This window comes from Syngnathoides biaculeatus, chromosome 13, assembly GCF_019802595.1.
Source record: "Syngnathoides biaculeatus isolate LvHL_M chromosome 13, ASM1980259v1, whole genome shotgun sequence".
In the NCBI taxonomy this organism is placed as follows: Eukaryota; Metazoa; Chordata; class Actinopteri; order Syngnathiformes; family Syngnathidae; genus Syngnathoides; species Syngnathoides biaculeatus.
The window spans coordinates 2,844,054-2,870,146 of NC_084652.1; the positions used below are offsets into that span (position 1 = coordinate 2,844,054).

General features: G+C 43.7%; 1 protein-coding gene across 1 annotated transcript in view; it reads right to left on the bottom strand.

Annotated features, from left to right (window-relative positions):
* The window catches only part of cdh2 (cadherin 2, type 1, N-cadherin (neuronal)), a 58,630-nt gene that overhangs the window by 22,489 nt on the left and 10,048 nt on the right, over positions 1–26,093 (bottom strand). Inside the window, exon 3 of the mRNA XM_061838946.1 lies at positions 818–1,029. Within this exon, the coding sequence (XP_061694930.1) occupies positions 818–1,029 (212 nt within the window). The remainder of the gene's footprint in view (positions 1–817; positions 1,030–26,093) is intronic.

The window sequence follows — 26,093 nt, forward strand, 5'->3', positions numbered from 1 at the left end:
ATCACATAATTCCTTGGCACGGAAGTTAAAACCTACAATCCTAGAAAGCCTCTAGATGTTTCTTTCATTTCCTGACCGACAAAAACAAGAACGCTACAGCATGCGTACAACTTTAATATGAACCTTCTCATCCGCGGTCAAAGACAATGTTGACATATGAGCACTCTGACGTCGCAATTAATTGCAGGCAACTGATCGAATTGTCCAGGAGCGCTCAAACAGATGCCTACTGTCTCAAAGAGATGCTGCAGAAGCAATAAGCTCACAATCGCAAGATGTGCTCACTGAAATCTCATTTTATGAGCAGTCGTTGCGCATCTGCTCTTGCTTGACGCGTACCGTGTTAAGTATATGTTTGTGTGCCACTTAATTGACACATTAACTTTTAATTAGAAGCCATCCATCTTGTCTCATGGAACACCTGGTACAATTTGGGGGGAAATAGTCATCTGTGAATGTGAAGTGGAGTTAATCGGTGCAAGTGGATTCACGCAAGCGCAGAATTGATCGTTCTACTCCAGTAAAACAATGGACTGACAGAAATGGACAGTAACGTCTAGGAATCGACGGTAGGAAAAATCTACAAAAATCTGATTGGAATTTTACTCGATATTCTCAACACCTGTTCCATGACAATCTGGGGAACTCATCTACAAAGTTGCAGTGGAGCAAATCAGTGTCAGTTGATGGACACAAGGACAGGATTTAAGAATTGGGCTTTCTACTGCAGTAAAATCGACAATGAACAGTTTATTTTAGGGATTCCCATGGACACCAAGGACACAAGGAAGATTACGTGTTTCTGCTGTTTCCTCACCTGCTGGTTGGAAAGTGTCAATCGGACAAGGGTTATCCATTGCTGCTGAGTAGTGTCGTCAATGGCCTTGATCAGCAGCGAGGATGTTTGCAATCCAGAGAGTTCCAGGTCCCTGGCAGCATAGACCACCCCATCAGCTTCTATCCGGAAGTCCTCCGGGTTGTTGCATTCGAAGCGCACCAGGCCCCCTCGGCCGCAGTCGACAAAACTCACTGCAGAAGAGAGATAAAGTTAAGAATGAGCCCAGTGGTGAAAAACAATACTTAAAAAGGACAAAGACGAAGAAGGTGGAAGACACACAGCTAGAAATACACAGAGAGCGACGGAAGGTCCACAAAGATTTTGTGATTCCCTCCCTCATCCTCATAAATTATTCACTTCAAGCTGTGCCCCAAAGGTATCGCTCAAAACAGGTGCAGAGGAACATCGAGCTTGAAAAGGAAGTAACTGAAATTGAACTGTAAGAGCTATTACGGGCGGGGGAAATCTAAAAGATACAATAGTATATCTTGAATTTGATGTGCAGATTCCTGCGTCCAGCGAATGTACTGTATAATCGAGCGGGGACACGTGCTAGCTTTGTGGCTCACGGAAGTCTGGGATGCCTTGGATGGATGAATCCTCCATAGGCACAAGTGAGTGCTTGTGATGTTTATTTCATCGCAACATAACACACAATGCACACGTGTCTCATGGGGGCTCCATGTCCAAGCGGGGGTCTTAGTGGCAGCATTAAAACTATGTTACATGTGAGTGGCTGTATAGCATCGCATAAAATGGATGGACAGACAAACATGCCGTTTGTGACTATAGAATCCTTTCGTCTTGGCCGGTTACCCAAGCTAGCAATGAACACTTTTACGTACGGTGCACAGAATGGAACAGGGGCAAAGATAAAAACACATTATCCAGATAAATAGTTACAGGAGACGCTCTACTGTTGCAGCTCTGAATTATTCAAGCAGATATAAGTATTACTTAACAAACGCCTGCAAAGGGGCACCTCATCTTTCCTTTGGCCGCTACCTTGGGGACCTAAGACCCCAACCTCGCCAGAGAATCATTTGCACTCGGATGATGTTCCTCTGGGCTTGATCAGAGGATCCCATAGATCAACTTGGCATTATAGTTTAACCTCTAGGCTTAATTGAATAGCCAGAATGTTCTCCATGCCTAGAGTTATAAGACCTTGTTGACAGAGATGAATGTTTACTTTTTAACTTGGCCTATGTGCAACAGCAGACATAATATCACAAAATATTTTCCTGTATCTTCAACTGTAGCGATTCCACAAAAATGGTCGGATCAGGGGCACAACGGTAGATCCGTAGATAATCCCGCAAATGTGTGTGCTTTCACACAGCGACATAACAGCTAGCATCAGAAACTTTTATGTCAGCACTGGTGTATGGTGTGACTAACGCCTTGTCACTTGTACAGTACGGCGACAATTGCTTTCAACACAACAGGATGGGAGAAGTGAGTGTCCGCTATTAAAATTTAAATCCCAATTGTGGCATTGCAGTATACTATAGCTTGTTATACGGCCGCCATTCCACCTGTGTATAAGCTCTGGTACAAACTCCAAATGCACCAAATGCCAGGCTGACTTCGCACCCCAATTCTATGTCGGTGCTGTTTACACAGAACAGTCACACGAGAAGAAAAGCTGAAAAGGGGCATTTTTGCACTCAAGGCCATAGTTTCTTTATCCTAGCTGTTATGAATTCTATGCAGTGAAAGTGTTAAGCAGTATCTTGACAACAAGGTACACCCGTGAGTTTGTTTGCTTCACTAAAATCAAACTCCTGAACATGTTCTGAAATTCATAGATCACAATATCCCAGTGGCTCCACAATCCAGAGTCATGCAACAAATTCCTAGCAAAGCTCAACCATCTCCAACGATAACGGATGGGAGAATGTCCCTCGTGTGTGTATTCATTTATCAACGTTGAAAAAGCCAGTGTGTCGACATAGCTACGGCAATCTATATCTGGACACATTTGCTCCCCACACTAGTGAGCCAAATGAGATCTTGGCTGCCACGCCCCATCAGACATGTCGTCATGGGTACAACGATAAAGGCTTCGGTGCGGAAAGAAATGCCGATGCAGCAGGGGGGGGGGGGTCCTGTGGGTTAAAAAAAAGAGGGGGTGGGTGGGACAAATGGGCCCGTCAGCAGAATGGCCTGTCCAACTAATGCCCTGCACCGGGGCCTGGAATTACCTCCGACTCAATGATCCTATTCAAAGTTTGCATGCCCCCCCATCACTGACAAGCAACACAAAAACCCTGGCTAACCCCAAGTGCCATAGTGCCTCTCTATTGTTTGCTCCGTCACGTGAAAATTCGTACTCGGATGCGCGCAAATAGTTACACCGATAGCGAGAGATGAATTTCATTTGTAAGACCGAATGTGGACCATAACTGCAAATTGGGTTTCACAATTTCCCCGTTTATGCCTGCTCAATTTTGGTTCCCAGTAAGCAAACACTTGCATTGTCTCTAACGTGCTGTAAATGTGAAAATCTGCAAACAGTCTCACAGGAGCTCATCCCAACGTGCGCCACCACCGCGGGAAGTGAGGTCACCAACACTTGAGAATTACTCAGTACAGATGCATATAACCAGTAGATCTCCGAACCAGAGAGACCCAGTATGCTATCATACCCATCCTCCACCCTAACAAAGAGCAGAGCACCCCAGACTAAACACAAGCTCTAACCAGGTTTAGAACAACTAAGATGATGCCAATTAGAGCAGATGATCCCACTGAATGCGCTGTGTAAAACCTCCAAATTATTTACTGAAGTCATACTTCAAACCACTGTACACTAATCTTTTACCTTATTTAAACATTGTGTAACAACATTTCTGGTGCCGTGCGAAAATGTTAGTTATTCTTTCCAGTTGCACTTGTATCTAATTTGCCGTTTTACAGATAATCTCCCTAATCGACCGCGTCTGCTGTAGTGCCAACTCAACAAAATGCTTCTTTTTCTAGAACATGACACCATAAAAGAGAACTGGAACTGGAAGACCCAGTCAGGGCGATTCGACTCAAAAGATGACACTAAGTTCCGTCACGTCGCAGAATCAAAATCATTTGCAAACATTTCAAACAAGTATCATATTCAGTACTTTTCAGACAGTCAAGTTAGTTTAGCTTGGGTCTATAAATAAGGGCCTTTGCCATTTGCCAGACTAAAGTCCTTGGGGGCATTCTCGTAATGCACTCGAAACGAGCAAAGTATTCCACACAGTTATTGATGGTCTGAGAATATACATTTGTTTTTAACACGACATGACATTATGTTCAATTAAGAAAAGAAAATTCAAATGAATTGTTAATTATTAACAATAATAAATAACAAATATCCGAGACCTTGGTTTGTGTAGTTGGGGCATATTTTTAAGAGTTGTTTCTCAGAGTTAAATTTGAGGACTCCTGTTAAGAATATATTATATAGCGGTGCGCCCTCTCTCCTTCCAAAAAAAAAAAAAAAAATCATTGCGATAAGACTTTTGCTTATCACACTCGTCCACATTGCAATATACAGTGCGTGATAAGCACCAAGGCGAAGTGAGTGGCTAACGTAGATTTGGATGCTCCACTGATTCCAGGGAAACTGACTCCGAAAGGATGTCATTTTCACATTGTTAGTTGGTTGCTGGATGTCAGACTATGTGATGGGTAGCCATATTGTCTTGAAGAAAGCACCCCAAAATACATAATTGCATAGGCCACAAAGGGTGGATGCTTTGACCAGGAGGAAAACACCATTGGCACTCTCCATTGGTAGTTTAATCCCACATAAAGTACTCTGTACTCCAGCTAAGCAAAAGACAAGAGTAGTTTAACGAAACCATCCCCTGTGAGCTTCTTACGGTGACATTCAGTGATAGCTCGTTATTCCCCAGGCAAATCCAGTTTATCTACAAAAAGAGAATTCAAGTTGACAGTCTTTTTGAAACTCTTTGAATCCAATGATGTCTGCGGGTTAGCCGCAAAAGACAAGCTCCGAGGGCAGTTATTTACAGAGGTACGCTAGGCAAATACAATTATTATATATATATATATTTTTTTTTTAAATACAGTGCAATCAACGGCAAGCATTGTGTGGATTATTGTGTCACTGGAGCCAGAAGATAAGGTTAAGCTTCACCTTTCAGCAGATATCAGTGCACAGCTGTGCTGATTTTTGTTGGGCAAGTTGTTGAAGCGAGTGGCAGTGAGAGATTACTAGGATGTCCGACAGACCTTTACCAAAGCTAGCCGGAAATAGAAATAGTTGACTAAAGATGTATTAAGTGATGCAAATGTGATTTAAAAAAAAAAACCAAAACAAAACAAAAAAAAAAAAAAGATGAGAATCCTCTTTTACACAGGATCACCGCATTATGACCACAATTTTAGAGCTGGAATTCATCCACCTGTTTCATTTAAACAAAGCAACGCAAGGTAGTTTTATCCCGACCTTAGATCTCAGATTTGAGATGTAGCAAACGTATGACCATTTTTACACGATCGAACCTTTTCTTCCGCCCTCCCTTCTCCTCTCCTAAAGGTCATTCTCTAAAAACTAAATTACCTTTTAACCACCGGTGTCACCAGCAGAAGTGAAGCAGTGATAAAAGCCGGTTTGGTCAAACTAATCAAAAGAAAAGAGCATTGTCTTGTTCATTCAGACCGTGACCAGGCCACCATTTCAACAAGCATATATTCCATTGCTACACGTTTTGAAGTAACATGATGGAATGACAGTACTGGTACTTCCATCAATGAAGTAACTTTTTTTTTGATGATCTCATAAGACGTTTATGATTACATTACGTCGTCGAAAAACGTCCGTCGTAGATTCGCCGAGGGAGGAAAAGCCGAAACGAGCTTAAGTGTGCCAATGGTTTCCCCACAGGGACCATCAGCGTGCAGGGTTATTTTTTTATGGAAAAACAGATTAGGTGACTCGCGCTGTGATGTCAATGCCTCAGTTCTGCTTTTCAGCACGTGGGAAACTTGCTGTAACCCTGTTCTCTGCACACGCAGTAAATATCGTCTGTCATGTGCTGCTCTAAACGTCGTGGCTGGGAAATCCTCGTTGTGTTAAATGGGAAATGAGACAACTTGACAAATCAAATAAATGTCGTGTGCTGCAGGATCCTTACTTTAGCACTTATTTGGGTTAGGATGTAAATCACTGCGGTCAAAGAATTCGGCCCACTTTGTCTGCACGAAGGGTCGGAGGCATGCCGTTTCCATTAAATTCCTGACAGAATACATAATTTGTAATCCGTGCAGTGAGCGAGTTACAACCGAACCACATTCTGGCAAACAAATGGACAGCGAGGGAAAAAGTTCTAGAAGTGGTTTGAGAAATCCATTTGGTGACAATTTTGATCCTAAAAAAAAAAAAAAAAAGACACAAAGTACTTTACTTTTTTTTATTGGCTATGGATATTGGTTTGAGGATTCAATCAGATGCCAAGTTGATGTTCAAAATAAATGTGATAAATCAGATTCAACTGGGATCTTTAAAGGGAGACAACAAAGCACACTGTTCACTACAGCTTGGATTTAACAGAGCAAAGGTTGTGCAAATAAATGTGCTGGAAGACAAAGCTATCGTGGACACAGGGCGACTCCCTAGGAAACCGCATGCTATCAATTTTCATGAAATTGACACGAAGTATATATATTAGGATGTGATTAAATTCTGGCGAACTGTCAAACAGCCTGCGTGATCACTCGGCATGCCGTTCACTTAGTGGTGCAAGAAGCAGACCGTTGACCATTATCGTTATTACAATCATCGTCGTGCATGACAAGATGTCTTCAAATGTGCTCAGCTTCACGACGAGTAGCACGGGGATAAGCGTAATCCTCGCGTCTCCAGGGGATGTCATGTGATAACCACTTGGCTCCTCTGTTTGCTAATGCTCACAATAAGCGCTGTATGTTTATTACTACGACGCAATACTAGTTTGCAAATGTGAGGTAATGAAAATTACCTTCGCATGGAATATATAAAACTGTGTTGACAATTCAATTCCACTGGAATGAGTAGCTCAGGTAAAATGCTCCATTGGTTCTAATTACAAATGTGTAAAGACCACAGACACCAAATGCAAAGTAGGCAGTACGTTGAAAGACAATTTTGCAAATAGCAAATGCAGAGGCTTTGAAGGCCATTTTATCACGTATATCTTCGTCACAAGTTGTGGTGGATTTTGGAGCACAAAGCCAATGGAATCCTGGCTTTTTCCCTCCTGTTTTCCATTTTGGATAAGCCAGCGCACGAACAGGAGGCGCGTGCATCCTCTTGGCTGAGAAACAAATCAGCAGACAAAAGAAGATGAGGCTGACGGCCGCTGGAAAACCACTATTATACTGTGTGATGGCATCTGAGACACTCAAATCCCGGGCACCAGACATTTTGCATTTTAACATTGGCAATGTATTATTGCTGTTATATGCTCCTCACACACAATCCTCACAATTAAAAAAAATCTATTTCAAAATTCCCAAAAGGACGGCGTAAAACCCAAATCTGCTGAGATGTCTTAAACGCTTGGTTTTTTTTTTTTTTTTTTAGCTCAACAAAGCCAGCAGTGGGGAGGAGGCAGCTATCAACCACTTTTTTTTTTTTTTTTTTTTTTTTAAAGTTACGTGTCCTGTGCCACACTTCTCAAAATACTCGGGAGTCTCCAAAAGCCCTTCGCGATAGATAACAAAATGAACCAACCCGAGGCTACAAAGGCAGCAATGCCTCGAGTGAAAGGCTGTGGGGGTCAAAGTCTTAAAAAACAATGTGAGCAAGGGAAAAAGAAGCCTCTTCAAAGCGATGGATTAGGGCAGTTGCCAATACACGCGACAAGTCTGCGTGTGCACATTTGCCATAGCACATTTAAATCAATACGTGTCAAATTTCGCTTGAAAGACAATTAGCCTCTGCTTGACAAAGAATGAATAGCAGTAAAACACACATTGCAAACACAAGAGCAATGTTGCTCTAAAAAGCTTTCAAGCTTTTTCTACTCTGACAGCTTGTTGTGCGCCGCTTGACTTGTACAGACAAAGCAGACGGAAAGCGTCCACTCGTGCATGTGAAAATGGAATCTTACGGGATCAGATGGGTTTTGTGGAAGCATCAGGCTACAGTTGAGATCTTGCACACTAATCTACGTACTTTAACCTGCTTGACCCTCCCTCCCAGCCATTCGGGCTCAGAAGAAATCAACGGTAGAAAATAGTTGCAGGTGAAAGTCTGTGTCTCGGGGATGAAGGCGTCGCGATTTTAATGGATGAAACAATTGTCTGCCGCACAGAGACAGAGAAATTCATTTAAAAGCTTTTGTGAATGCCATAATAGGAAAATTATTGCATTTTTCAATAGTCCCGTCCCCCTAAGAAATATTCCATAATTGTTCTACCCTGTTATTTGTATACATCCTTCATCGATTAGATTGGGGCGCTAGATCATATTGAACCATCTGTCCGTCCATTTTCTGTACTGTTTATCCTAACGACCATTTCTCCCTAATTAGTGTTTTCTAAAAAACATTTAATATCTATTAATAGAAACATAGTGGGCAATAGGCATCACGGTGGGCTCAGCTGGGGAAAGCATTGGCCTCACAGTTCTGAGGTCCCGGGTTCAACCTCAGACCCGCCTGTGTGGAGTTTGCATGGTCTCCCCGTGCCTGCGTGGGTTTTCTCCGAGCACTCCGCTTTCCTCCCACATCCCAAAAACATGCATTCATTGGAGACTCTAAATTGCCCCTAGGTGTGATTGTGTGCACGACTGTTGTCTGACTCCATCTGCCCGACGATTGGTTGGCAACCACTTCAGGGTGCACCCTGCCTCCTGCCTGATGACACCTGGGATTGGCTCTAGCACTCCTGCGACCCTTGTCAGGATAAACAGCTATGAAAATGGATGGATGGCATGTTTACGTACAAAGAGTGCTAGCACTAGCTTGAGAGGCAACATAATATTTAGTTTCCTGCTTGTGAGTCGTATCATATTAAAAGCACGTGAGCATACCTCAAAGCAATCCTTAAATGTCCACTCCCTAGCACCCGTGACGATGACACGTTTTTCCTCACTGTCGCATTGGCGTGGCGCATTGTTGTCGCCGTGGTAATGAGCGTACCCAGTCACGTTTAAGGTTTCGCATCTTCGACAGTGTTTGTTTTGACGAGATAAAGTCCAGTCTTTGTAAAGGACGGGATGTGGTGGTATAGGAATTTATGCGTAGTGTGCACTGTAGTCTACGTACGGTAAGATTTGACATAGTGCAATCGTGACCAGATTTGTCTTGTAGCCATATCCAGGCATAAATCAGGACCATCGTTTTTAACATCATAAACTGTGCCTGCACTGTAAGTAAGCCGGCACAAACGCAACATCAGGTGTCAGCGATTAGCACTGGCATGAGTCCGACACAAGGAAGCATCCCCTCTAACGTGTGTTATCTGTGTGACTGGACTCTTACTCCCATGTAATCAGCTCAACTGAGTGGGTTCAGAGAGAGATGTGTGCAGCTGTGCTTTATTACAGACACAATGAGTTCCAGATTAGGGGAAGTGGAAGGAGGGCGGAAGAGAAAGGGGAATCAAGAGGGGCGGAGGGAGGGATGAGTGTGTGTGTGTGTGTGTGGGGGGGGGGGGGGTTGGGTTGGAAATGATTCCAAACACATCTGTCCTCAGTTTGTCTGAAGCTATAACATAACAACAAACCACAAGCATGACCATGTACAAATCTGTCTCCACTTGGGAAAAAAACGCCTGTGGAAATGTTTCCAGACCTTGGGGTTTTTAATCTGGGGATTGATGAAACACTGTCTCACCTGCTAGTGCCAGCCAGCTATGTTAATCAGGGTCACAGAACTGTCCTCAGAAACTGTAGAGTGGCACAGTCTCTACACAAACATTGACAAACGATTGGTCGTGTTGTTCATCTTAGACGCTACTCATTCATCTACATAAGTGAGATGTTCCAGGAATCCCCTACAGTTGTGAAGTGGAATTGAATTACAGTCCACAGTGGTTAATCGTCTTCGACAGCGGTAAAGATCCATTTTTTTAACTGACAGTTGTGGTCAAAAGCTAGAGATGCAAACCCAATGTCTGAAAATGCTAGACACCGACAGACATGGTTATAATGTACTTAGCTCTTCAGTAACTCCTTTGGGAGATATGGCTAAGTTGTACAAGAGTTCCACTGGCAAAGAAGCATGCCACACAACCACCAAAATTACTGATTTTAATGTAGGTGACCTTGGCAGGAGCATATTATCGTTATTTTAAGATAAGTAAATAAAATGATTATCATCCAGCGCGTAAAATAACTGCATTGTTTCTTTAAGCGCAATATCGGTCTGATTACGCTGTACTTTCAGGCAGGACAGCCGCAGTGTCATAAAAACGCAATAAAGCATGATACCTCGCCGTGTGTCACCCTAATCAAGCTGCCGCGTGCAGAGCAAGAGATGAGAGGCAGAGGAGAAATGGGGTTCTGTGTTGGGTCAGTCCTGTCTTATCATTCTGCTTCAGTGGAGGCTCTCACGGAACACACATTTGTGTGAGTTCACGGTGCGTTACTCTAACAGAGGCAAGACTCACCAGAAGGACATTGCGCTTCCATTAGAGCTTACTGGAAAGCCATTCTATCTCCCTTTTACACGCCTTATGCACAAGGAGTGATTAAACATCAAACTGTTTCCACATAATCCGCCACCAATTCTTGCTACGCGTCTCCGTTAGTCGTGCGTTCTTTCTTCCACTACGGAGACTGATTCGTTCCTGACTATTCTGAATTAATCCCAGACTAAGACATTTGATGGCAGATGGGAAGATGTCTCTTTGTTGCAGATGCCGCTGACAAAACGGGAAATGCTCAAATGAACTTGATGGAGAGAAAACAGACTTTTAACTTTGATGATTATGGAGTTTTTTTTCTCATTACAAAGAGCCGGCCAGAGTTGGACACATTTATAGTTGGCAGCCACATTAAACAGACACTTCTTGTTGAAAATGGTTGGGGGTATTAAATTGTTCCAGGTGGTCTCATTTGCTCTTCAAATTTTCTATTACTGGAATTGAGCCTCTTCCTCTGAGCGGCAGAGCACAATGTAAGGTCTGTAACTAGTTTTATTTCTAAATCTAATGCTAATTGCAAACTGTTCTCCTCACTTGACCACAGGATTGATTCACTGGAGTCTGTGGGAGTTTGCCATATGCACAGTGCGGTGCAAAAGTCTTGCTCATCGTGGATTTTGATCATATAACTAAAAGGGTGCTAAGTAGAGCACTGATCAGCGCATTTTCTATTTGGCTTTGGTCGGTCGTTTACATGTTAGTTCATCTTTCTGAAGAAGGTGTGCATCCGGTATTTGAGCATACTCAGATGGAGAGAGATTCCATACAGGATGCCAAGATTGTGATGATTGTACGGCTAACACTAATTCCACCAATTGTAAGGTTTTACTTGTAACGTCGTCAGAGATCGGGGCGTGCAGGACACATCTGCTTATTAGCCAATCTGATAATCTGACAGGACCACACCGTCCAGATACCACAACAAGGACACTAAAGATGCTTAGCCTTAATATTTTATATTACATGATTTCAATCATCTGCAGCCCTGTATGGTTGTTGACGGGGAGTTGTAAAACAAACTTTAATACCCCGGTGTGCTGAAGTGCGAAGGATCAGTGCTGAAGGTGGGTGGGCTGTAACTCAGTGCCCATGTCTAGCTCACTGCCAATGTAGAGAATAATTCTGCAAACCTTATATGGGTGCAGGTGACCATAAATAACGTTCATACAGTGTCAGCACTGAACACACCCACCAGCTCAGTACGTTTTTTTGGCCAGACACTTTTAAGGACAGGACGTCATCAAAGGGCAAATAATTTGTCGGAGGAGGTAATGTTTTGGCGATCAGCAAAAAACACGGTATAGTCGTTATGATCACAAGACTGTCAGCCAGCTGTATCTGTATATTCTACACAACACTGTCAAGCCTCTAAAACATGTGGTTTGAATTACATACTGTACATCTAACTTGGAGTGAGCTTTAAAAAAAGAAAGGTCCTGTAAATGTATTATGTAGGACTAGATGTTAAGATCCCTCTATTCATGCATAGAATTCATTAAAACGCAATAAAGTGCGTTTTGCCTTATAAAGATCCAACGCACAATTCAGTTGTTTTAAATTACATTGTAAACCCACTTCTATTTGGACACTCACCAACTATTTAAGTCCCACTACTCTAAAAATGTTTCTGAGTCCAAACAAAGCAGTTTGAATTGTATTCAGCCATTAATGTCCATTTTAATCCACACAAGGAGCCACTGTGCTTTACAAGACATCACAGAATTTAGTATAAGCAGCTCACGCAAGAAAAGCAAGCCCCCGCCACCTGGTGCACAAGTAGGGGGGGGGGGGGGACATCAAAATCCTGCCAATAGTTTGTCCTGCTGCGGGATTTGAGTCTAAAAGTGTTTTTTACAGGCTCAAAACACAATGGAGTGATCAGTCATTAGTTGGAACAAATGGAGAAAAGCAGTGAACAAATTCATTGAGCGTAGACTTTGCCCTCTGACAGAAAATGACACGCACGCGGGTTCAAACCCAACCACTGTATTGACAAGAAGCAGCAGGTTTCATCTATTCCCAGAAATTTGGAGTGAAATCTGATGTTACACTTCTTCCTGAAATGGTCAACTGATATGTGCTGATACAGTCTGGGAAAGGGCGTTGTCCATGAACCTCATCGTGCTCCTACATCTTATATTACACGTCTCCCCCCCCATCCTTTGTGCACAGGGACAATAACATAGCTTCGAAGGGGAGGGGAGGGATCTGGTTACCTTACCAACCACTGCCATAACAACATATGGAAGGAAGTTCCATGACATGACAACAGGTTTGTCTTTGTTGTTTTTACCTATCCCGTCCGTCAATGTGGTTCACGAATGTTCCGAGAGCTCGTGTCATAGATACTGTATAACGTGTTCAAGTGCTTTTATGGCAAATATCAACACACTTAAAGTAAACTAAGTGCATTTCTGTGGAAACAGCAGTACCGTCCTCCTTGTTTTCTGCAAAGATTTACATAATGTAGGCGTTGTGAGGTGAAAGAGCATCCCCATCACAAATCCCTTTGAGCGAGGTCTCACATCAGACATGAGCTAGCTGCTTTTAGCCTCGCGGCAAACGGGGAGGGAGTCTCCTCCCTTCCTGCTTGTTCTCCCACTATGCCCGTAGCCACACCTCTACTATCAGCACCAAAATTGAAAGCGAGAGTCCTGCAACCTGAAGCAGTTGAATGCTGATCAGTTTTCAGACCACAGACAGGGGAGTGTGGTTGCGAAAGAAAGAGGTTGGGGAAGGGGGGTGAGGAGCTCTGTAAGTATCTGCTTTATTGTATCCTGGTCAATGAAAGGGGGGTGGGGAAAGATAAAGCATCTATCCGAATCTGGGGTCAGTGTAGTCTCTGCAAATTGCTGGCCAACACTACAGAACCCAGCAAATGTAAATGAGATTTGCATTGGCTGTCGGCCGGGATGACCAGCATACAAACGAGGTTTCAGCATTCCACTGAGATCCATGAATTGAATTAAAGACAATGTGGGAGGAGAAGAAAATGTACACACACGGTACTACCCAGGATTTGGAGGGTGTCTCCGGTGACAATGAGGGGTAGTTTACGTGAAACTGATTTTGCTCTCAAGTTATCGCCATGCTGAAAAGCAGACGCCAGCAAACAAGATTTTCATTCTTGCCAACTGCAAGCCTGACATGCTTATGAAAGCATTCGCGTTGCCCCAGAGATCATAAAAGTGTCGTCTATATTGAGCTTTTCAAAAACAAAGAGTAAATCTTCGCATTTTTATTCGGTTATTGTCATCTAATAGTGTCTTTTATTTTCTGAATGCTCAATGATCTTATGAAGCATGGAGACCTCTGTCAAAATAACAGCTAATTCTTGTGGCCTATGAGGAAGCCGATATTAAGTTGCATTCTTAGCTCAAAAGGTCCAAGGGCGCAGAAAGGAAAATGTGACAGCTGCAGCAACCCAGGACAGTGGGAAGACCTGGAAGCACAAACATTTGTCTTTCTGCTTCACTGGAATCCACATTAGGAGGTCATCAGCATTGTAGGAACCCCAAGAGCTGCTCCATAGCAGCTGTGCATCAAATGTTACTGCCCAAAAACAAAGACAAGATGAGATGTCCTGAGAGATGGGTGCTGCCGTGCATGGATACAGTGAAACACACTTGTACAGTCCAGTGTGCGCATTGGTACTTTATTAACGTCGAAGGTAAACTTGGTCATTTGGACGAAGGAAACAAAAAAAATTGGGCAGTAGAGTAGCAGGGCGGGAAATCCCGTACAGTGTCATATATCCAAAACCACCAGCCCAAGTCTGCATCTAATTTTGAGATATTTGATGAAGGCCGTGCACGCGTCCAGCTCAATCCGGCAAAACTCTTCTGCTCAAGTGGACCAGAGGGGAAACAAGCTTTTAGGATCGTTGTGGCCAGTAGAGAGGGAGTCACACCCAGGGCTTGCGTTTGAACATGGTCAGGCAGCTGGTGCCATGAGCTATGACAACAGATTATTCTTATGGAATTCAATTCCGTTTTTACAGCTGCGGAGCTGTGGGCAAATTGTGGAGCTCTTCTGCTGGTAACATTAAAGCGCTGTTTTACGGGTCTACTCTGGCAGCAACCAGGTCACTTTAATGAGGGACAGTGTCCAGCTCAGGCTCCTGCTCACTTAAAAAGACAAGGCTGGACCCTCAACCACATTAGGGACATCTGCCCCCTTCATCGACAAACATGGCCTGTAATGGCCCATTACATAGTACAGGGCCTGGGAATGTGCTTGAATTTATAGCATGAATGAATCCAAAACCAGAATCCTGTCTATCATGGCCACATTAGATTATGTGAGACAGAAGGCCCATCGGACCTAATAGACCTAATCATTTCCAGAGGATGGCTGTTCAAGCCTTCCAGTACAATTTACCGGTGCACCCCAATGAATTCAGACAAAAGAACGCCGCACCTTTGCTCAAGCGTAGATTTCATAATAACATGAAAGAATGAAGGAAATTGGTTATAAATCCCTGACGTATAAATGTACAGTACTATATTGTTTGAACCAAATAATTCTTAATCAGTCCTGCTCATCTACAATCTACCTTCAGAGGCCTCTAGAGGGGAGGGTGAGGTGGTTGCCCCTGACAACCCTTTGGCTTTTGCCAACTTGAGCCCTCCTCCTTTAAGTTCTGCTTTCTTTCATTTGTGGGTCTCCTGCTTTTATTACATTCCCCTCCCCCCGCCCGCGTCTCAAAACCCATCCACGTTATCCACGTCAAATCCATTGGAGACACCCAGAGGACGCCAATATGGAGCCAATAGATTCTCTGCTGGAACTCGTGTATGTGGGGCTCCCGAGGCAAGGCAGGCAAGACCCAAAACTATATGGCAAACTGCTCAAAAACATCTGTAACACAAACGCAGCTTTGTGTTGCTCTGAGCAACACTGCTGAGAAATGAATCGCAATCAAGTTTTTGTCACAACCGAGACGGATGATTTCGTGTTCTCTTTTTTCAGTTTGACAAAGATCAAAGGTGTTCTGTGATTCATATTGAGCCACAATAAAAATACCACATAAGGAACCATACTTGTGTTTTGTTTGTTTTTGTTTTTAATCATGTTTTGGCATTTAAATCAAGAAAGGTTTCTTAAACTCACTGTTGGGACCAAATCCAAATTGCCTTTCTTTAATGAGCAAGTTGGTGGAGGTTTGTGGAACATCTTGGGTGATGTGTTCCTAATTATAAGGTCAAAGGGGTTCTTTGGTGTCCACGATGGTCCCGACACACAATGTCTTGAGTTTACAACCGGCACGCGATGAACTCGCTCGCATCAAGATGCATTTGAAGGCAGGAAGGCAAGCAGTTTTCATATAAATATTCCCTGCAAGTATGACTGTAATACTTACTACCTTTGGTCAGTGATGCATTTGCATATGCATTTGGGTTACAATGGCTCCATAAGATGGAGTCACCGATGGTGTAGTGGTACAGCCAGCGTGGAATCGATTCCCGCTCAGTGGTGGTGTCTATCTACCCTGCGACTGACTGGCAACCAGTTCAGGGCGGAGTCCGCCTTTCGCCCGGAGCTAGCTGGGATGGGCTCCAGCTTTCCCGCAACCCTTGTGAGCATAAGCGGCTTGTCTAATGACATGACATGGCTCTATATGAATGGAACTGAAAACAGGGGATGCCCTGTATAAATTCCATTGTGTTGATGATATGTTTTCAAGACTCTGGGAGTAATCAAGTTTTCATACTAAGCCACGAGCTGATAATATTGAGTATGTTGTGATCAGAATAAAAGCATGAATTGATTTTACACAAGATTTTCTAGCAGTGACTAAACTTGACCAAGAAAACCACCTTACCGGCGCACCAACGTACATTCTAACTCGTGAATGCGGCATACTAACTAAAAAAAATTTTGAAAATACAGTCAAACGGATTTTTAGCAGCCTCAACATTGTGGAAACCTTGGGAGGGATGGAGATGCCACGAAAACAGAGCATCATGCCCTGCTTTGGAATTGCAATTAACACCTGCCAACATCCTGTCATGGGCCCCAGGTGCGAGGAAAGCAATGTGTGACCTGATGAAAGACACACCACCAGCGCAGTGCCAAGCAGTCATTTCCCCTCACTGATAGTCTATTCTTTATTTAGCATAGCCTAAGGAGGTTAAGACTGCCGCACACCGGCACAAGCGCTAAAAATACAACATTACCAACAGCGCAGCTCGCTAACCACATATTAACCACACCAAAATATATATTGCTCGTCTTGTATAGGACAGCGGCTCTCCGGAATTTAAACACGAGGGACATCGCAGGTCAAAGCGTGAATCACCGACTGAACAAGTCCCACTCCTGGTTGCCCACCCAGTGGCAGGAAGTCTGGTGGAGACAAGTGAATACTAACAATGCGGCAGTGTGTCTCCAAGGTCCTCCTCCTTACAGAAGCCGCAGCGTGGAATCCTAAATGAGCGACTTTGACAGAAAACACATAGGCTTATCGGGAGGGGGGGGGGGGGGGGGGGGGTGGAGTGACGGATGAGCAGGAGAGGAGGCAATGAATTTAGAAGTTGAGGGAGGGGTGGGGGGGGGGGGGTAGTTATTTTCTGTCAGCAGCAAGCCCTTCACTAACAAAGGCTCTTTCATATTTCTTGTGAACAGAGACAGAAACTGCCATTAATCCCGGAGGGAGACTTATCCCTCACACATATTTCATTCCTCTTATGCCCGTCCTCCCATTACTGTTTACAGCGTCAACTATTTGAGCTATTTGAATGAGTTTGGTCGGTTCTATATGGCTCGATTCACAGATGCCTCTGAAAGATTATCCTGTGGGGTGGTGAGAGTGATTTGTCCCCCCACTATGCTCGGAAAATGGTCGGGACCGACAATCGTAACAGTTAAAACTGGTAAGGATTAAACCTAGTCCTTTTGTGCCAGGCAATGAATTCCGTGACTGTGACGTGAGACAGAACGATGGCCACTAAGGAAGCAACCTGAAGCGCTGTACAAGGACACAATTAGAGGAGCTTCTGGTTGTGTTGAGGTTTTGTATAACATGACCCAAATCAATCACGGTGCTAGAATTGACCAAGAAAAGGGTTTGCAACCATGTTGTCAATCAGATTAGGTAATGGCTACTTTCTTCTTCTTTATTCCATCACGCAATGTTTCACAGGTTAGTTTTGGTACTACAACGGACATCTGATTTGGGGGAGCCGTATCACTTTGGTTGGTGGCGATTTCGACAAAATAATAGCAGTAAGCACACGTGTCAATTTCTTTCCTTGTTTTGTGTGGGGTTGCCTACATTTTAAACATGAAAGATGTCAAAAAATTGTGTGTCTAGTTGGCTTTAGACATAACACATGCGCCACACATTTGCTTTGCTCCAAGCAGGGGACAGGAAGCTGTGGCAAAACTGCGACTTGCGTGCTATTTCTCAGTCTCATTTAATTGAATTTTTTTCGCCCAGCTGTCCATTTTTCAACAGATGAAACCCATTGTGATGGGTAGAGAACACGCCGACCAAATCCCTACCGCTGCCTCTGTGAGTCATTCCACGCAGCTGGCTCAGACTGCTCGGCGGTCTTTCAAAAGTCATGATGAGCAGCTCAGGAATCAACCTCTAAACTGTGCGGCTCACAAAAAAGTGGTTAAAACATGAAGTGCTAGAGGAGAGGAAAAGCACAAAAAGAGCTCTCCCTTGCCTGGACCTTCTTTATTTCAGACAGACACAAATCAATGCTGGTGCCATTGCACTCGCCAAGCACGCTGCAGACAGACCAAGAAACCACTGGCCAGATCAGAGGGTTAGGTGAGAGCCAGTGTGGGCCATGGCCAAGTTTTCATCGGAAAACTCTTCTCGGACCTCGCACGTGCGCATGCATCCGCACCCTGTAATGTCTTCCACAGTTCTGCTGCATAACAGCATCATCTCCTTGATGATTTAGCAACACTAAAGGCGACACTATCTCGGCTCAAAAATGCAACGGAGTCACGTCTGATGAGAAGTCTTTCATCGCAGGGGACACGAAAACACCAAACATGAAAACACAAATACTTGCCAAATGTCAAGATTTCAATGTTAGGGCCCTCAGCAATGTGCTATAACTATATATCCCGTTTCGCTAATGGAAACCCTGCATCGTGTTCTGCGTCCCGACTGGCTGAGGTGACAGTAGACCATTGTCAACCGCCCTAAGTACCGGAACATCGGATCCCCCGGCGTTTCGATGCACCCCCGCAGTGCCGCGGTGGCAGTCCCGGTACTTAGGATGGGGAAATCGCTCCCGCAGCAGGCCCCAAAACCCTGTGCTGGACGAGCCCACCCGGGCTCAGTGCACTTCGCTGAACTTCAATGGCCATGCTTGTCAAGCCATCAAGTTTGAGTGCATCCTCCTCCTCTTTCTGAACACCGTCTTAACGCTTGTCCGCTTCTTCCTCTTCACCACCAAAAAAAAAAAAAAAAGTCACACAGCTAGCATCGAACAATTATGTAAATTAGGCAAGCTGAACACATTCTGTACTGTAGACGACATTTGGCATGGAGGAGATTGATTGACCTTCAGCGCACTGCACTAAACTCGGGTTGGCTTGTCCGGTAGCGGGGCGAGGGGGGTTGCCGGAGGAGCAGCACACGGTCGCCATCGCCCACCATAAGAACAGGGGGCGGCATTCCGGCGCACCCGCACAAAGCATCGTGTCTTCAGTTCTCAAACACAATCGAGGGTGGCGTGTTTGTTTATAAGAATATTCTCGCCCAGAAGAATTAAAAAAAAAAAAAAAGAGCGCCCACAACGACTCATACGCATGTTTTTCACTCCCAAAACACCAGCACCAAGGAAGTTTGAGCAGAGCCTCACTAATCAACGTGAAGGCCTGTAAAATATGCCTGAGTCGCTATTAATAATTTCTTGTGTGTCCGACCCCTTAGATTTATCAATAAAATAAAATTCTAACTTGAAGTTGATCAAATTAAATTAGTGGTCAAACAACTATAACATTTTTCGTTTTATAGGAAAACACTTATATCCAGTGCTGGAGTAAGCAGAAGAAAATGGATGGCGGGACATTTCTGTATTTATTTCTCAAATAAATATTTTGGCCTCAAATAGGTTTTGATCTTTGTTTTCATTCTAGAATACAGTAGAACATTGAGAGTGTTTGAATGAGAGAAATGTAAGAAAATGTTAATGCTTGAGAAAAGTTTAGAAAGTGTGTGGTTAGTAGTTTAACAGCATTTGTTGATGAAATACCAAAATATCTCCAATAACAAGATGCACAATATAATTAGCTCCATGATTAAACTTTGCATGTGTTGTATAGCTGTCATGTTCAATGCCAAAAGCTGAAGTGGAATGTGCTATACTTGAACTTGCATGGTCAAATATCTGTTGCTGAAAGTCCAAAGATCTTTTACTCCGGCATATATGAAACTTGCAGCATGTATTTCCACCAACCAGACAAAAGTGCATTCATTTGAATACGATACAACGCTGAATTACAATACCAGATTTCGTCTCCCAAATGGAAGTCTTGCATTGCATTAACCCGCACTATAAATCTTTCAACAGCTAAATAATGGAATGATATGTGCTGGTGTTGCCCGTTCGAGTCGCTCAACACGGACTAACCCCGACAAATGGAGAACAAAGCCGTGTTTGTGCCTTTTGACCTCATCTCCATTGGCCCACACATTCTTGGTGGGGGCATTCTAACGGGGTTGGCCACAGTTGTTTTTCCGCTATTTATTTTATAAGAACGCATTTAGAAGACAATGCTTGCGTTTGTGAATCTGTTGCGACTGGGGTCCACTTTATACAAACAACTAACAAAAAAACAACAACAAAAAAAAAAAGGAAACTCTACTTCGTCAACTCATCTACATCGACTCTTGTTTACTTGAGTTGATGATGCCCAAGTTTTGGCCAAATGTGATTTTGATCAATGTTTTTTCCCCAAATAATCCAAGAACTGTCTGCCACTTAAATACTTATTGATGGATAATCTACTTGAATTGTTGGTTGACAACCATATTTGGTAGGAGTGCATGATTTTCAGTGTATGTGCTGTCTCTCAATCGCCACCCACTTCATGTCCTCAGTCTACACTTCAATGCAACATGGAAGTTTTCTGGTCCAAAATAGCCCCCACACTCATCGTGGCCCAGTTACCCCCAGACGCATTCCTCTCTTTTTTTATGTGCTGCATAATTTGATGAGTACCAGACGTGCTGATAAGCAAGCTAATGCGCGCGCACATACAGGCGCAGGCACACACTCCTCTTCTCCTTGTGCATTAGTCCTTTTGCTGCGTATAAACAAACACTTCAACTACTCCCTCTAAATGAACATGGCTGCAGCAGCAGAAATGGTGCGTGCACGTGTGCACGTGTGTTCTTGCTCACTAATTGAGGTTACGGCAACAACCGTAGCGTGGCGTGAACAAAGCAAATGTACGTACATTAAAAATGTGCTTTTAAGTTTGACCTCACCGGGAACGTCCTAATGGCTAAAAACATTTATCGAGCAACTTTCTGTTTTTTTTTTTTTTTTTAAATTAGATTTTTATCTGTGGCTTATTCCCACTGTGGTGGTGGCGCGATTCACAAACAATGCATCAAGCAAAGTTATGCTTCCCTAGTCAATAAAAGTGTTCAGTCAAGCCCCATAAGGGACTGCTTATGATTATAAACACAAGTAGTAGAAGTGGGGGAAAAATAGACATCATGGCATGTTGATCTAATATAAATGCATGCCTCCCTAACCCCCTGCCAGCTTTTTACAGGCGGGGGAGCTCAAAGGGAGGACAAGGCTGCAATAACACAAGCTCAATCTTCTCGACCCAAGGCTCTCCTCCTCTGCCGTCGACATGACATTCTTTTCACATACAAATGCACAAAATAAGATTCAAAAGAGTCAAAAATGTTGAAAGTCGAAGAGACTAAAATTTAAGGACAATATTTTAGGGGGAGTTAATCTCCTATGGCAGTTCATACCTTGTCTTCTCATACAGATCGATTTCTTTTACATTGTCTGTAAGTGCATTTTTCCGCCCGTTTCCGTGTCACTATTGTGTAAAAACAGAGTTGCTAACTAGATGCCTCAATTTTCCGCATTCTCACGTTGTATCAGAACCAGAACAGAAGTGGGATGACAACCATGTGTCTGGGCAGTTGTGCATGTTCAATGCCAAAGACTTCACCCGCCATGGTGTGCTGAACACGGAGGTACTATGAACGCCACACTTGATGCTGCAAACAATGTTGTCTTATATATAATTACGTGGCGTGAATGTGTACACTGATGCGGCAATCAGTCTTACTGAGTACTGTGTGCTGTATAAATGGCAAAGGTAAGACAAATGCTAGGCCTGCTCCGCGATAGGTATGGCGTTGGTACTTTGAACTCCGGCGTGAAAGAGGGTCCTAATGCAGTCATTTACACTGGACCATTTTTCAAACAAAACTGTTTACATGAAAACTTAAACCTTCTGAGATCTACTGGGAGGTTTGGCCCACGTACAGTAGCACGTTACTCAAATTTGTTTTCAGTTGTTCTTGCATCTCCCCAAGTACATCATTTGGACAATGTCCTTGATATGCAAATAAACGAACATTTCTCACGTAATCACACCCTGCTTGACGTCTACTGCGTGTAATCGGAAAAAAATTGGTTTAACTGCGATATCATCGACTGTCAACCAAGCCTGGGCTTTATTATAAGCCCAATTCATTTTCTGTCCATGTCTAGCGCCTCCTATCACTAGTGACAGGCGTGAAAGGTCAATAACCTTGGCTCGCAGCCCTCATACGGTTAGCAATGCCATAAATTAATGGATAAGCCCATTATTCCAAAAGTCTTTAGCTTCTACAAAGGTCACAACGCTTAGAACACTTAGCCTGAAATTGGACCTATGGAAGATGAAGTGTAGGCCGACATGTCTAAAGGTGACGGGGTGTTGGTGTTTATTGTTGCGGTTGGGTCACAGATGAGGTGAGATTTTTACAGTGTAACAATTGTAAACAATGAGCGAAGAGGAATTACAACCGCACCCCCTTCACATTGTAAAATAAAACAAACCTGTGAACAGTATAAATGTTTTGCAAAGACTTTTTGCTACTCTTTCGTGCACTCTACGACTTCACCAAACTGTACCGGGTTGTTACTTTCTCGTTCAAAATGTATATTTTTACTGTGATGCGCTCGTGTCCGCTATTAACTCTTTTGTGAATGACCGGTTGACACACAACTACGTACAATATCAAGCAAGGAAGTTGAGCTACCTGGAACAGATACCTTCAATATCAATTGCTCAATATACATTTGGCAAGGAATCCTTCAGAAAGTTCTCACATTCCATCACCCGCTTATCCGTGATTAGGGTCATGGGTGAGCTGGACCCTGTCCCAGCTGACTTTGGGCGACTGGCACGGCACAAAACTGGTCGACGGAGCACATAGACAGATAGCTATTCACATTCACGTGTGAATCGCAGACAATTTAGAGACTTGGACTAAACTAAGAAGCTGATTTTTGGAATATGGGGGGAAGCTTGGAGTACTAACTCACATAAGCACGGGGAAAACGTGCAAAAACTCCATACAAGAACTCCAAGACTGCTCTTTTAGCCGCTCGTCCACTGGGACATGAATATTAAGAGTTGGAAAAAAAAATAAATCAATTGTTTCACCGTTGTCCATCAATGAAATGTGCTGCCCTAATGTCGTATATATATTCACCTGAGATGGAATCTGTTTTTTTTCTTTTAAGCAAAACTTTCTCACGCAAACTGAAATTTCTGGCACCTCGTGCATATTTTTCAATCGTGCAACGTTATCTTATGTGAGACTTTGACAGCTGTATCAAAATATTCAAACTTTCATCCTGTGGTTATATTATACCCTTCAGTAAGAATATACCCCCTTCCTTCCAGCCTCATTCCTGCTGAGCCGGCAGTAAGACAGGAAATAAAGTGGCGACATGCTGCACGCTCTTTAATGCCTCAATAAATATCGACAGTGATAGTATAAACTCAGACAACGCGGGCCACCGAGCGATACGTCGCTGACTGCTGTGGTGTGCACTCGAGACTAGGAATTGTTTTTGGTCAATCATAATATCTGTCTGCTGTGATGGCAGGCAGGCAGGCGCTGGTGTCAGCAAGAACTAGTCACAGTAGATCACTTGAGACATGTAATATGAATGGCTGCGTATGCTTATTTAATTGGAATGAGACTGGAGTTTTTAGGAGGCACATCATATTCCTGATCGCAGATCCAATCTCGATCAAAGAAAAACGTGTATTAATCAGAGATGAAAGTTGCTGTTGTTCCTACAGCCCAACGAGAGTGATCAGAATAGTTGACAACACTAGTTAAATCCCACATGGGCTACGACTCGTGGTTTAAGAAATGAGCCATGAAGGGTCATTGGGAAACATGGAATGCAGACGTAGAACAAAGGAGTTCCAGCCTTCCATGACTCAATTCAGTCGCGTCTATCATTGACGAGACTTGAGCAACGGGAGCTCCTCCGTTTGAGAACGTGTGGACGGGGGAAGGGACGGCAAGGAAAGAAGGATGAAAGGATGAATCATGCACGATGTCACAAGATACAACCGAGTGAGTCACCAAGAGGCCAGTGTCGAACCGAGCGCCGGTACGTTGAAATAGAAGCCTCTGCCGGGAACGCGGAAGTTGGCGTGGCCCGCGGGAGGTCGCCGCCTCTTTGTGAACACGGTTACAGTGTGTGGGTCAGTCAAATTTGTCTTTTATTGTCAGAGACGTGATTTTGGTCCAAATGTGTGTATGTTTATCTTGCCATGTGCCAATGGGAGGTTTTGTAGGTGCTCTTAAATGTTTAGATGTAGCCAACTGTATTATTTTAGCATTACAGTGGTACCTCAATTTACAAAAATAATTCATTCTACAAGTTGTTTCGTTAAGTGAATTTTTTGTCAGTTGAAGCGCTTTTTACATCGAGATAGCCTAATGCGTTCCAAGCCCCCTGGAAAAAAAAAATAAGCATTCAAAGTACATCATGTAAAGACTTTGGCGTTGAGCGACTATGCGAAGAGAAGGGCGAGTGAGAAGCAAAAGGCATCAGGGGGGGTGGAGGAAGAGCCAAAGGTTTGACAACTGAGACAAAACATAGGTATGAATGTACGCATGCACACTTAACTTAATTAACTAAGGTTTCTTGGGCTCCATGGTGAAGAAAAAACAAACGAAAAACTCACAAAAAAGTTGCACTTTACAAATGTGTGCTAGCATGTGACAAAGTGTCAAAGCGCTGAAGGGGAACGAAAAGCATCATGGGTAAAGACTGATGTCTCTCCTAGCCAATGGGATGGCAACAAGATATTATGCCAATCGCCAATGGGAGAGCAACTCCATCGCGCCACGCAAACCAAGATACAGGATGTTTACGTTTGGTGACAAGTACGGGGTGCGAATAGCAGCACCTATTTTTGCCTTTTGTATCCTGAATTTTCCTTCATAACAAGAGACCATATTTTCCCGAAAAGGCATTTCACAGACGTTCGTAAGTAGAGGTACAGTACCACTGTATTTCAAATGTAACGACTGTACTATTAGGCGTACTGTTATACACGCTGCACCCACTAAATGAAAATAAATAAATCGGAATGTTGAGTGGCACGGTGCCTCAGGTGGAAAGCGTTGGCCTCACAGTTCTGAGGTCCCGGGTTCGATCCCGGACCCGCCTGTGTGGAGTTTGCATGTTCTCCCCGTGCCCGCGTGGGCCTTCTCCGGGCACCCCGGTTCCCTCCCACATCCCAGAAACATGCCTTAATTGGACCCTGCGATTGGCTGGCTACCAATTCAGGGTGTGCCCTTCCTCCTGCCCGATAATAGCTCAGATTGGCTCTAGCATTTCTGCAACCCTTGTGAGGATAAGCGGCTAAGGGATGGATATGCATGCATATAACACATAAATACAAGAGAAAAAAAAAACCGTTAACTCTACGGTCGGAAATAAACGCATGCTTGTGAGCTCACTTGCCTTTTTCTATGGCCAAGTCGATCACCTTCAAATTGAACTCATGCAGGGTACGCTTTACTGCATGTCACGTACAGTAGCATAAGATCTGACTGCAATTTTCCAAAGATTGGAACAGTTAACCAGTCCGATTTAGAGCTGAAAACTCAATTCATGAACAATAAATACTATTTTGGCGAGGTAAAGAGAAGCCAAGAAAAGAGCTCGGGGGGTGTTGCTGATTATAGTCTGAAGCAGACCAGAGTTCACTTACGATACCCCAACAGTCCAAGGAGCAGATGAGCGCGTTAAATCGAACCACAATATCAGAAAAATTCTGCACATTTTATTTTTAAATGAAACCGAACCTGACGAATGTAACGGCTGAAGTAAGAGTGGAGAGATCTGCAGCCAGATAATGCAGTCTTGTATAAAAACAACGCAACTGAGCCTGTATATATTGCCGGCTGCACCAAAGATTTAATGAGACAGCGAACATAATGGCTTGGGGAGTGGCTCCTTCACATGCCCGCTGATGGAAAACGTAAGGACCTTTAAGGCCCTGTACGCTCTGATTCCGTTTAACGGAATCAGAGGAGGGGGGGGGGGGCACAAAGGGGAGATAAAAGTTTGGTCTAAATCGA